General features: G+C 37.0%; 1 protein-coding gene across 1 annotated transcript; it reads right to left on the reverse strand.

Moving 5' to 3' along the window:
* Positions 1-5,866: 5,866 nt before the first annotated feature.
* Positions 5,867-9,224, reverse strand: LOC132304261 (uncharacterized). The gene is made up of 2 exons (XM_059801854.1): positions 8,660-9,224; positions 5,867-7,390 (listed from the first exon to the last, which is right to left on the reverse strand). Exons 1-2 carry the CDS (start codon positions 8,765-8,767, stop codon positions 6,293-6,295), a joined length of 1,206 nt encoding a protein of 401 aa, XP_059657837.1. The 5' UTR covers positions 8,768-9,224; the 3' UTR covers positions 5,867-6,292.
* Positions 9,225-14,332: the final 5,108 nt, after the last annotated feature.

Genomic DNA, 14,332 nt, shown 5'->3' on the forward strand with positions numbered 1-14,332 from the left:
TCGCCATCCTCACGAGGTGGAGAGTCAAGGTGAATGACAGAATCGTTCTGTTGAATCCTACCCTCAGCAGCGCTGGAAGAATCATTCTGCTGAGGGTTATCTTCAGCAGGAACGGCAGAGGGAGTTAAAGTGGACACAGGAAGAATGTCCAAAGTCAGAGCGGCAGGAGGAGTAGGAGTGATCCGAGAAGACGCAATCTCCTGACATTCATCAAATATCCCCTCTGCAGCAGTGGAGTCTGGATCAATATAAACACCAGGAGGGTCAATATCCAAATTCTTATCAACATCATCAGGGGTAGAGCCAGTCTGACCCTCATCAGGGATGTGATCTGCGTAACCCTCTCGGAACCCCTGAGCATATCTGAGGGCCCCAACTCTAGAGAATCGAGCATGCAAAGCTAGCATACCACCATTTACCCTGCTGATGGTATCAAGTAAAGTGTTGCGCTCGTCCAGGGCCCTCTTCTCAAAGGCCATCCGAGTGGATTGCTCGTCATTCAGAAGGCGAAGCAGTTCTTCCTTCTCGGCCCTAAAGGATTCCCGTTCGGTCTGCCAGACGCTCTTTTCAAGTTGCAGGGCATTCCGCTCATCATGAAGAGAGTCAGTCTCCCTCCTTAGCGAATCCCTCTCTTTTTCAGTTTTACCAAGTTGAACCATCAACCCGGTCTTCTGAGCAGCCAAGTTATCGTTCTCCTTGTTCGCTGCGCTAAGGCTGTCAGAAAGTGCGCGAACCTTGGCATTCATCTACTCAACTTGCTTCTGCATAGCCATCATCCCGTACAAGGTCTGTAGAGATATACAGGACAACTGGTTAAGCCGAGCGGATGGTTAAAAGAAAATAAATGGCAAGAGTATGTAAAGATTTATTGACTAAGGGGTAGAAGTTACCTCCATGGCGGACAAGGGGAATCGGCTGAACACCTCCCTCTGAGATAGACCTTTGGCTACCTCGATGTCCTTGGGAGTCCACATACTCCTGTAGTAGGCCATCGCGGTCTAACCATCTTTGAACATGGTCTCGGTCGGCTTCACAGACGATCCGTCTGTTCGGATGAAGCGAGGGCTCCATGGCGCCGTTCCTGAAACGGAGGCTTGCCCAGAAGGGGTGGGGGCCTAGCTTGAGGAGGTCTCGCCAGGGAAATCACATTCGGCCCAGAGGGCCTAACCCTCTGAGACAAGGGAACGTCATCCATGCTCAGAGCACTGTCAGGTTGATGCCTTTTTCCTCTGGCCTTTTCCCGTGCGGAAGCAGCAGTAGAGCCAGGAGGATTGTTGGCAGAGGGGGCAACGTTCGGGCTGGCAGTCGCCGTGTTAGCAACCGAGTCAGCAGCCGTCGCGGATGGATCGGTGGAAGGAGTGGTGTCAGAAAGAGTAGCGGAGGAAGATGCTGAAGCCGGTGAGGAGATTGACGCAGGAGTGATAGCAGGCCTGGGGGCAGATTTCTTACTGCTGAAGGAAGGGATCTGGAGTTGGCTCATTGTCTTGCCGAGGACTGAGATGTCGAGGAGATTATCTGAGGTGAGAAGGTCCGAGCAAAAGGGAACGTTGGTCAGAACGTACCGCTTCAAGTAGTTATCCCTATCCCTGCACACACTGTAGCTCAAGTCATCACAAGGAATGCCTAAGGAATGGCACAAGAAAGAACAAAAACGAGGAATGCAGATCTCGCAAGGACAGTCACTCTTATGGTTTTTATATTTCTTGTAAAAAGAGACAGAGCACTCTCCGAAAGCGCTCGGGATAGGGAAACCCTCCGCAGCTGGAGAGAACCAGGCTCCCCTAACCCCAATAATGTTTTTCCTCCAGCCCTTTTCAGATTTGATCTTATCCGTGCAGATAGACCTCTTCTCAATGGGGAAAAAGTGGTAAAACGGTTCGTCAGTTCTGATCTTGCTGACCTTATAACAGAGGAGAAGATCTACGAGGTCCAGATCCAGACCTTTGTCACGAATCAGGAGTAGCATAACGGATAAAATCCTAAGGAAATTGGTGTTTACTTGTAAAGGGGAAAGATTTAGCTTGTTAAAAACATAGCAGAAGAAAGGATGTAGAGGAAATCTAAGGAGATTGAGATGGAGGAGTGAAAACAAGGCCTCGCCGGGAAGAAGGCCAGCACCGGTTCTAATATTCACTTCCCGGGGACAGTTTCTAATTTCTACATCATCAGGAAGTTGAAGTTTCATGCGAAGAACGTCTAGATCTACTGTCATGGTGTGAGTGGATGAGGATTCCGGGGAGAAGAAAGAAGTCTTCCAAAAGAAAATGCAAATGAAACTAACCTTAGAGAGTGAAAATGGCAGAGAAGTATTGCAAAGCCACTGGAAGGAAGATCTTTCGCAAGAGATAGCCGGAGAGGATTCAAGCAGCAAAAGGTGAGATGGAGACGGTAAAGAGGATCGATGGAGAGTTGATGGAGCTTATAAAGACGAGATAAGCCCGAGAGCCGAGGAGTCAGGAAAGCGATGGGTTGTCTTTTTGAATCTCGAAGTGCCGACCCCTAGATCTAACCGTCCATTCTCCCACACGATCTCCTCGAGCCGTCAGGTCATCATTAGCAGCCTCTAATAATTACCCCCTAATCAATAAGAGGTAATTATGGGGGCAGTTGAGGATGCGGCAAGTGGCATGGGCCGGATATGAATCGCGGAAACGAGATCGGGTCGAATGATTGAAGAAGGATCCATGCCAAAGCACCCCGAAGTGGGCCGAATGTGGGGGGTCCACCGAGGAAGGTCAAGCCCATTACAAGACCCAACCCAGGAGGAAGAGAACTTTGGGCTATAAGCCCAATGTAATTGGTTAACTGCAAAAAAAAGTCATGGCCTATAAATAGACCATGACGGGTGGAAAATAAAAAAAGGAGGAGCTAAGGAGAAGAGAGAGAGAAAGAAAGTAAGAGTGAGAGAGATGAAACGGAAAATTGTATCTTCAATGCAAATACATAGTTTACAAAGTAAACAATAAGCAAACATACATATGGTGAACATTATTCCCCCCCAAATTCTCAAATATTTAGCAAAATGAAACATTCTCCAGCTAGAAAATTCAAAATAAGTGTGTTGTCAATAATTACTTATTGCTATTATTTATTTTATTTATAAGCTTATAATGCAAATACAGAGTTTACAAAGTAAGCAATAAGCAAACATACATATGGTGAACATTATTTATAGATGTGCTTGAGCTACTGCCCAATCACCACATGCATACTCTATATATATTTATTTTCAGTCATCGATACTCTTAACGATCCACTCCTTTCTCTGGGGGCCGCCATAACGCTGCCCACCGTAATTCTGATCATAATAATTTGGACAACGCGGGTAACCACCATTAGTCCCGGAATTGCCATACTCATAGTCCACCACCTCCACCTTATTTGGTGCAGTGGGGGCATGTGCCTCATGGTAATTCTTGTACTCAGTGGTTGGCATCGGGTTCATGTACTTCCCACCAGGCGACGGGAATTGGGAAGTGCTGCTGTTGCAGTTATAAGGCGGCGGCATTTGCCCACCAGAGCCATAGCCGTGCTGGTAGTCACTCGTGTTGTTCTGCCCATAGCCGTGCTGGTAGTCACTCGGCTTCTGCCACCCGTTTTGGTGGTGGTGCTGCTTGTTGTTGCCATACCAGCCCTCGTGTTGCTGAGCACGGCCTCCATCAGGCTGCTGCATCATGTAAGGGTTCGAGTACTGAGGCGTGGCGACGGATGGATTAGGCTTCATTTGCATGCCCCAGTGGTTGCTGCTGGAGTCATCTCCAGGGTAACAACCCTCCTGGTATGCACCATAGGTTTGCTGTTTGTAGCCACCACCAGGGTACAATTCAGTTTGGATGACCATTTTCTATGAACTTCTTTTAGGTTTCTTTGGTTTGGTGTGGGTGGTTACTTTGTGACCTAATTGCTATTTTATAGGCTCAAGAAATTCTATGTAGATGAGAAATGCATCTTATACCCTTTATGGTTTTGTCCTCAATTGCGCACTATTGATCGTAATCTGTTGAGTTGGTATTTGAAAAGACATGGTAATGTTCCACAACTTTATTCTCGAACTTATAAGGAATCTCATAAGCCAACTTTTGATAACCACAAAAATAATAATAATAATAATAATTTCATGCTTATGTTTTGAAGCACCAAAATCGATTTTAACTAAATTTTTTCTAATATTCTAAATTTAAGTCATTGCAAGTGTCATATTGTGCGAGTAGTTGATTGCTACTCATGTCCGGGAGTTCGTGTTCAAGTCTGACACCCTCCCTCTCTCTTCGAATACTAACCCCTAATATTCTTGCCATGAAAAAATAATAATAATAATAATAATAAATTAATCCAAACAGCTGATTCAGTACTTCCAAACATTTCATCAACCTAAAAAAACTAGAGAACTCATTTGCACTCTCTTCCACTGCATTGTATTATTATCGGAATAACATATCAATTTCTTGTCTGCACTATCTGATTTTCAAGTAGACGCAAGCTAAATAATGTTAACGGAGATTCGCCCTTGTTAATCCATAAAAATATGTCTTGTGCTGATGAACAAGATACTGATACAGTACATTTTCATTGGGTGGGTATTACCGACGTAGTATATCAACCGATGTGGAATATCTCGGGTGCCACACCCAATGTCTTGTCATGTACTGGCAGACATTTATATTCAACATTTAATGGCACCAGATGCTGGGGCCAAAACAACCACCACCCCTGGTCCAGATCTAAAACATAAGCACTGGAAAAATAAGCATCCCATTCCCTGCATCACTACCAAAAAGAATAACCTAATTTATCATGAATGATTAAGACATTAATGGTTAGTCTCTAACCGCTTTCTCTATCACAAGGAAATTAGAGGGTAATAAAAGAAAATTTATGTCCCTTTTCATCCAAACAATTCTGGGCAGACAGCATACTAGATCCCAAATCGTCTAAACAATTCTAGGTAGCCAATATATTATAGGCAGAAAGTGAAAGGCAGACGGGTAAAAGCTTAAAAACTCTTCGATCAGATCGAGGAGGGGAATACCTCTCTGGTGGATTTGAGAATCATTTACGAGAAAATGAGATTATATCCAAAACATCTGCACCTGACACACCACAACAAAACGATGTCGCTGAAAGAAGGAATAGAACCTTACTTGACATGGTAAGATCGATGATCAGTTATTCAAGTCTACCAGTATTCTATTTGGGGTTCTATCTGAAGCAGTTCCAAATACTCCCAAGGAATTGTATACCAGGCTTCCCATATATTCCAAAACAATTCTAGGAAGGCAATGTATTAGATCCCAAAACATCCAAACAATTCAAGACAGACAATATGTAACCAATTCATTCAAATAACTTGAGAGTTGAGTACATGCTAAAGCGTATGAAGGGGAAAGGGGAGGAGAAAAGAAGGGCAGAGATTTTTACTCATCTTCTATATTATTAGAGGGAAAGGCAAAGGGAGAAAGAAAGATCACCCTCCAAATCCACCAAAAAACCTCCAGCCTCTTTTATTCCACAAAGTTCTTAGCAAGTGAAGAGAGTACAATATCCATTTTTCCTTGACCAAACAAAATACCTTCCCTCCTTACATAGACCCCTTTCATCCATCCTACCTCTCCCCACTCCTTCCATTTTTTCATATTTCGTAACGAACAGAACACAACGGGCTCCCTGGAAGCGTCACAATCACAAGTCAAAAGGTACATAGAATATTCAATACTTTGTGCTCTAATAAGCCACGTTACTCTTACTATAATGAACACGAGTATATATATAAATGATCTGTCCAAGAGGACTTCGTTAGCAGAAAAGAGAAATGCCTAACGCATAGCAGTACCATGTTTAAGAGATCTGAAGATAATTAGCACCACAATTTGCAAAAATATATGCATAAATTAGTCTCATATCAAAATTTCCTAGTACAAGGAAAGTCCAGGAACTGCCACACATCTTTAAGGGAGAATACTTAAGGAACAGACCAGACCAATGCATAACTTACCATGGCAACTTAGCTGTTCCCATCACAGAAACCTTCCTGCTCAGCAAATAGATATGCTCCACTTTGAACAAGAACCTACTATAAGAAAGAAGTTATATACACAATTTCACCCTAGAAATACAATAATTCATCCAATTCGCCGAAAGTTTCTGAAAGAATGATATATATTATCGAACATGTAGCACAGTTGTAGCAGCGACACACTGCAGTCATCAATTGTTCAGTAAACCATTCACGAGTAGTCACACAAGCTGCACCCCGAACCTTTACAAAAACAAATATAAAATTCATCCAAAAAGTTCAACCACTTTCTCTTAAGCAATTCCCAGGCAAGAGAAATTTATACTTATCAGCTTTCTCCAGAAGATGCGATGGAAGATGAACAGCTGAGTAAGAATGAGGAATGGGTCCCATTTTCCCAATGATTTCCTTAAACGTATACTCCTCGGGAAGCATATCAAATAGGTCAGCCCCTTTGCAAATTACTCTCTGAACTCTTTTAGGGTTCAAATAGCGAGAGAACCTCACTCTGTCAAAATGGCTGTAAGCTTTCATCTTGAATATGAACTCACTGATGCGCCGAAAGCAAAAGCTACAATGCCATCCTGCATCTGCCAAGATGACATCAGACTGTCGATAATGTGCATATTGAGTCTTGCCAGATTGATATCTATGAACCGAAGCTCTCCAGCTATTATTATCCAAGAGAAACTCAAAAGAGTACAGATAATTCTTCAGCCGAAGATGAAGAACCGGAGGTATGTCATCACACCACCTTAAGAGATTGATAGTGTGTCGGCTTGGTATCTCATCAACGTCTGACATTATCAACAAGTCATCATCTGTGATACCTGCTTGTTTGAGAAGATAATCCAATACTACTCGTTGATATGCCTCCTCGACAAAGGGGTTTTCTCCCTTCTTAAATCTTCCCCCAATTTTTCCATAAGTCAGTCGTGGCTCAACAAATTTGAACTTACCCCTATTGTTGGCAAAAACCAGAGGCTTTAGCGATCCCGTGAATGTTGAATTTGACTCAAGGAGAACAAACTCTGTTACATAAGGATACAATTCTTTCCATCGTATGGTAAGAAGGTCCAGCTCGTTACTAAACAACACTGCATCATAAACACGCCTCGGGTACTCACGAGTCCTCCAACCATGAAGACTGCAAAGATTCTCCATTGACACGTTCTCGTGATAATAGTGTGGGATCTCATGAAATGGTTTGGGTGGTGACTCCCATAACGGCCGTAAAAAGTAAGAGATCTTCTGCCCGTGCAAATATATAGCAAAGACACATGTTGGGACCATAACAAATAAAAAGATAAGGGTTTTCAAATCCAGTCCTCGCAAGAAACATCTCAATCTAGACATGCTCAAAGCTCTGTTCGACTCCTGAAAGTTAGAAAGAAGACATCTATTCTTAGATTCAATGAAGAAATGCATACATATATGTATACATAAATATCCTGGAAGTTGGAAAGAAGACATATTTTCTTAGATTCAACGAAGAAATGCATACATATATGTATACATAAATATACTGTAGGAAAAAAAATTATATGCATGCATGTATGTATATATATATGCAGGAATGATGTCTTGTACACCTTAAGCAAGAAATTTATTCACATCATGAATAATCACACTTGGATAAGATTGCTATGTTTTTTTTGGTAACTACATCTATGTTTTTTGGTAACTACCTTTTTTGTAAGAGATCATTACTCCATATATATGTTTGCATATAAACTCTCAAAGCACAAGCCAAGCCAAGCCAAGCCATTACAAAATGCAAAGTTTAAAAATTTATTTATTTTTTCAATACAAGCATTAGAACGGGGAACAATGCTATAGAGGCCATTTATAACCAACAAATTCACAATACAGAAATGCATAAATTTTATAAAAATCGAAAACTCCAGATTACAAGATTTACATGCATCTCCCCTCAACATCAACTAAAAAAAAAGAAATGAAATGTTAGTACTGAATTTGGCTCTTCAGACGAAAACATGATGCATTGATGAATTGGACCTAAAATATGAATAAAGACACTTACATAACCATGTATAAGACTATAACAACCATTCAGGGGCCAGTTCTAGGGTTCAGATGCTATGCTACGATTGGGAGCACAAAAATGGCACCTTACAATTGGAATTAAAGGAAATTTAATTCATGACTCCATTTGAACTAAATTTCCACCCATTCCAATTCCAAGGAATCGATTTGGTGACATCAGGGACATATAGTAAAATTAATTCTCTGTTTGGTTGAACTAGATTTCCTCCAATTCTATTTTGAACTAAATGTACTCCAGTTGCAATTTGAAGGTCACAAATGCAACATTAGGGACAAAGAGTTCAATTACGTCTCTGTTTGGTTAGAAGGAAAATTGAGTAAGAATAAGAAATTGAATCTAGAATCCTAAAGGTTGTGTGGAAAAGTTTCATCAAACCCCAGAGAATTAAAAACCTCAAAGATACCAAAACAGAGCATAAATCTATCAAAAAGAATAAACTACCCTTCCCAGAAAGTCAAGCCAAATAAATAAATATATAAATATAAATAACCAAAATGGAAATCGAACCGTTAGATCAATTATTTATATAAATATCACATATATGGCAAAAAACTAAAAAAAAAAATTAACAAAATTACCTCATCGTAGTCATCACCACAGAAATCATCAGTCTTCTTAGAACAGTAATGAGATCCTCCTTCGGCCATCTTATACACTTTCTCACAAATTCTCGATACACTCCACATCTCTCTCTCTCTTCTCTCACAACAAAAACAACAACAAACAGTGTCTCTCTCTCTAGACCTCTCTCTCAAATTCAGCAGTCAAATAGACAATCACACTGTAAAATTCGAAACTAGAAGAGATCTTACACTCAAAATCTAGCCGTTGGGCGAGTTGGGTTTCTCTCTCTACCCAAAAAGACTACAACTTTATTTCTCTCTCTACAAACCCCATTGATAAGCACCCGGAGAGAGAGAGAGAGAGCAATACAGAGCTCTATGATGTTCAACGAATTAAACCCTCGAATAATATCAGAAATAGAAAAAAAATTAAGTTAAATAACGGGAAAAAAAACACCCCAAAAGACAATGTTAGAGAGAGAAGGAGAGAATGTTAGAGAGAGAAAGAAAGGAGAGAGAGAGTGTGTATGTGTTGGAGCCTCTCTGGTTAATGGGTGGCAGTTGTAAAGACCGAAGGGAAGCCGTTTCTCTTGTCTTCTACCCCACTTAAACTCGGATTTTAAACTATCGAATATTTGTGATTTTACCATATTAACCTTTTATTTTGTACTTTTTTTCGAATGGTGGTATGGGTATTTTCGTCATTTCATTTTCGATACGGGTCTGCCTAGGTCCACCCACGCGTCCGTTGAGTGGCTCAACACAACTGTCCGTGTCGTGCCCTTTCTTGATTTCTTCGCAAATTTAAACCTCTCTTGTCTCTCTCTGTATTTTTGTTGCCAAAATTAACCTAAAAACCAAGCACCAATAGACAGAAATGGCTGAAATTTCAGTGTGTTGAAGAACAAAACAAATGTGCAACAATCGTGTACCGTATGGAATTAGAGTTTTCCAGCTACGTGTTGGATTTGCCAATGTGTTTAAGATGTACAATATTATCCGACAACACTCGTATAAAAAAATTTCACGTATTTATAAGACTATGACAATTATTATGTATTAATTTTAGGTAACGGAGTCACGATCTTAGTTTAGACGGAGGGTAGTGTTAAGAATTTTTTTTTTATTATTTTTAAGGAGTAGAAGGGGAAAAAATAAGTAAAAGGGAAAAAGGGTAAGAAAAATGACAATTTAAAAAGGAAAAAAATTAAAATTTAATTTAATAAGAAAAATTTAATTTTTTTAAAGGAATTTAAAGAGTAAACGAAAAAAAAAAATATTAAGAGATAGTTTTAGAAACTAATAACTTAGAGGGGACATTATATAAAAATTTCATCTTTATACACGTAAAAAAAAAAAAAAAAAAAAAAAAAAAAAAAAAAAAAAAAAAAAATTATCATATGTATGGTGAGCGGGACCGGAGACAAGTCTCCCGAGCACACATAGGCTCCGCCATTAACTTTCTACTTTATGAAACAATTACTACTTATATTTGTGTAGAGTGGACAATGTAAGTCCTATATATTTATATTATTATACGGGTGTGTATTATTTAAATTCCATTTGATTAGAAAGAAAATAATATTTAAGTGTAGATATTAATAGCGTGGAAGTAAAATAAACTGTTTTTGCCTATAACAAGACAATTGATGACAATACCATTTTATTATAATTTGAAAACATCACCTTTTTGTGAAGAGTTTCAGGAATATTAAGCAATAATAAGAATGTTGCAACTAATTTAATCAGTTATCTCAAAATAGATTTCATGAACACGGAAAAGGGGAAAACGTTTTCATGAAAATTGCAAAACAAATATTCTTTTTTAACTTTATTTTTATATAATATTTAGAAGAAGAAAAAAACTAATTAAACGGATTTTCAATCAATTGCATGTTTCAGTTTTTGATAACATAAAGTTGTTACCAAAACCAAGTCCTTACTTTTTATTAAAATATATATATTTTTTAATACAAAAAATAATATATATATATATATATATATAACCTTTGCATTTCCTGCACTATTATATAAATAACTTAAAAGGGTAAAAAAAATGATAAAGCTTGGGAATCTAACCGTGAAGGACACGTGGTGACCCCATATGTACCATTGAGACCTCAGTTTCAGTCCTTTTCTGGTGAAGTCCTAAGCTATTACTATAAGCTTGGCCGGGCCAGTTTGGACTGGATTTATATATATATATATATAAAATGTAAACTATAGTTGACTCATAAATTAGGAAACGACCCTTTGTCCTTGGGGCAGCATGGCAGCACATGGGTTGGTCATTGTCAATCTCAATTATAGTATCCAACATTTGTTACCATTCTTAATCAACCCTAAATTTATAGAATTTGATAGGGTAATTGTCAAAACTTTTTACTTAAATATTATTTCTAGTCAAACAAACACCCAATCAATGGCCAGTATTTTATTTTTTATTTTTTCCCGGGTACATGTCAGTTTATGGTCCATCCACTAGTACATATAATGGGAAGTAATATTTTATACTTTTTTATTTTAAAAAAAAAAAACAATTACAAATTGATATGGAGCAACTGAACAAGTTGAGTGTAAGAGTATTTTTTAATAGATTAAAATTGTAAGACAACTTTTAAATATAATTGTGTCAGTACTACATTTTCTGAAGTGCAAATAAAATATTTCATATACAATTTGTATTAAATGCTTCTCCAAAGGGTTTAAAAAATACTTTACTTTAAAATTTCCCGTTTGTGAGCTTATTCTTTTAAAAGAGTATATTTTTTTCATAAGAAAATGATAAACAAATTTGCATATGGTGCAAATTCAGACACACCTTTGTTATTAATGAGTAAGTTATTTTTGTTATGTTTTAATATTTTTTTCTTCGTAAATATTTTACGACAATAAAATACCAAAAAATAAAAAATAAAAATATTCTACATCCCCTAAGTAAGAAAATAAATAAATGCAATAAAATTATCAAGAACCCGATAAATATAATTTGCATTTATATTTTATTCGCTATCAAAATGTATTAATTTTTTTTACTTTGAGTTTTGAACCGGTTTAGAATTTTCAGAAACGATCTTTTTTCTTTGAAATTTATCACTTAAATTTTACTTAAATGGAGTAAAAAAGTTTAAGATTAAACTACTTGTCACTTGTTAAAGACCTCTTAATTTTTTTTTAAAATACTAATAGTAATATACAATTTTCACTTAATTTTTTTATTTTTATTTTATTTTTATCAAAACCAACTAAAATAATAGTCTAATAAAATGAAGCAAATGGAACCATATTGGAATGATTCCAAGTGGAAGGGTCAACTCTTATTTTTAGTTGGGGTGTATAAAAATCAAATTGACCGGTCTAATCTAATCATGACACGAAGACCCCCTCATTCACGGTCCTCATATGGGGGTACAAGTGTCATTCATATTTTTTTTATTACTCATACATATTGTAGAAACAACTGAAACAAACACATATTTTGACCAACTCAAACTTCAAATATCAGACCACACATTTCAAGCTAGACTCGAACCATGGTCCAAGACCTACCCGTTTACCGGTCATCTCTGAAATAATATACAATATTCCGGGAGTAATTGAATTCTTCCCGGCTAAGAAAATGGAATATTTTAAGGTTAAGATTTGTTTATTTACCGATAAGTAGATTATTTCTATTGATTACTGATATGATCAAATAAAAAGTAAATGCATAGTTTACAATTTTAAAATTAGGACGATGATAAATATAAAAATCAGAGAAGATGATTGAATATTATTCCAAACAAATATATTGTCTTTATTTATAACTATTCTGATTTTGTAATTACAGTTTATTTGTGCATTTGTGATTGAACCGAATTAACGATTAAAGATAACTGAGTTGATAAATCTTGTCCATATTTTAATTGAGTGAAAGTGTTTAGCAACCAAGATTCGGTGACATTCAATAATTTTTAGCTATGAAGCACGGACACGGACACAGAATACGAGTACGATACGACACGGATACGGTGATACGACAAATTTCAAAAAAATAAGACATGGACACGGCGGGGATACGCCTATAAAATTTTATATATATATATATATATATAATTATATATTCAAAATATAATTACTAGAACAGGTATATATAAATACAAAATTGCAAATAAAACAAGAACAAATAACATGACCAATTTTAATAATTTCATTTCTGTTATAAGAAAAATATAGACAAGACAAAACAGAAAATAAATGAAAAATAAAGTTGATCCAAATTCTAAACGAAGATGTGCAGAAGAGACATAACTATAATAAGCTAAATATGTATATGAATAAATATATATACTTTCAGTCTTCCACCAAGTCTTATTCATGTAACTTAAAAAAAAAAAAGTCTTGTTCATGTAAAGAGATAATTGAAGAAGAGGAGAAAATAAATTTTTTGTGTAATACTTTATTGTCTGTAGTTGTTTTTTTATTTTTTCAAAATTTTACTTTTAAGCTTTTAAAATTAGTAAATTACATTAGGTACCCCATTTATCTTTAAAAAAAATTACAAAATATACCCCGCCATGTCCCAAGCGTGTCCGAGCTGTGTCTAATAAAAAATAATTTCTGAACACTTCACAGAAGTGTCGGACATGTGTCCGAGCCTCGGATACGGGTGTCGGTGTCCGAAAAGTGTCCGACACTGGTACGAGACCCTGGAAGGAGTGTCCATGCTTCATAGATTTTTAGACAACTCTATCATCCAATTACCATTTTAATTAAGTATTTGTTTGTCTATTTAAATGACCGATATCCAAGAAAAGATAAATAGTATCTTAAGTGATTTTATAAGCCTACAAAATGTGACAGAAAATAGAGACATATCGATCACATAATATAGACCCAATATTAGAGGACAATGCTTTTGGTCTGAATAGCATCGAAGTAACAGAAATTCCTCAATTAGAATTATTGATTAGACCGTTTACTCTTAATAGCATTGTCCTTCGAAATTACTTCATTTCATGCAAAGCAATGAAGAACAAAATTACGTCATCATTTATATATCGGATAGCCAAAACAACTTTGTTCATAAAAACCACCCGGATGGTACAAGGTCAAGACTACAATCCTCGCGTAAAGTATAATAGGAATAGATATTGAATGGGCCGGGTATATCAGGTCATTGAATTGATATGCTCGATCAATAAAAATTAATATAGTAGTTAGTTGAGAATAATTTTCAAAAATAGATGAGACCAATTTTATAGAATGATTTATTTTCATTTGCGGAGCATATTAATGAGGTGGCATGCCTAACGGAATATCTTCTCCTAAATTAGGTATTTGTTTGCGTACCCAAAAATAAATAAATAAATAAAATACCTTAATTTATAAAAGCACAACCCATAGGAGTGGGTAGGACCTTTTGTTGGGTTTGATATCCTATTGCCCCCGATCACAAAGCCAAAGTTGGCCCAATCCTTTGGGCTTTTTATATTGGCGTAATGTGGTATGGCATTCATCCTTTGGTCCTAAGGCAGAAGTACACCTTATAGCTAGATATTTTGAAGCGGCCCAAAACCTAATTAAAATATTTGAGACACCCAAAATTTCAATCTGGATAGTACATCTTAAACTTAGAGGTCATTGACCTATACATGGATTAATAATTTTTGTATTTGGGAGCACGAACGTTGGATTTTAAATTGAAAA

The sequence above is a fragment of the Cornus florida genome, unplaced genomic scaffold, assembly GCF_030987335.1.
Source record: "Cornus florida cultivar Cherokee Brave unplaced genomic scaffold, ASM3098733v1 CherokeeBrave_3.0.0_Hap2_Chr04, whole genome shotgun sequence".
Classification (NCBI taxonomy): Eukaryota; Viridiplantae; Streptophyta; class Magnoliopsida; order Cornales; family Cornaceae; genus Cornus; species Cornus florida.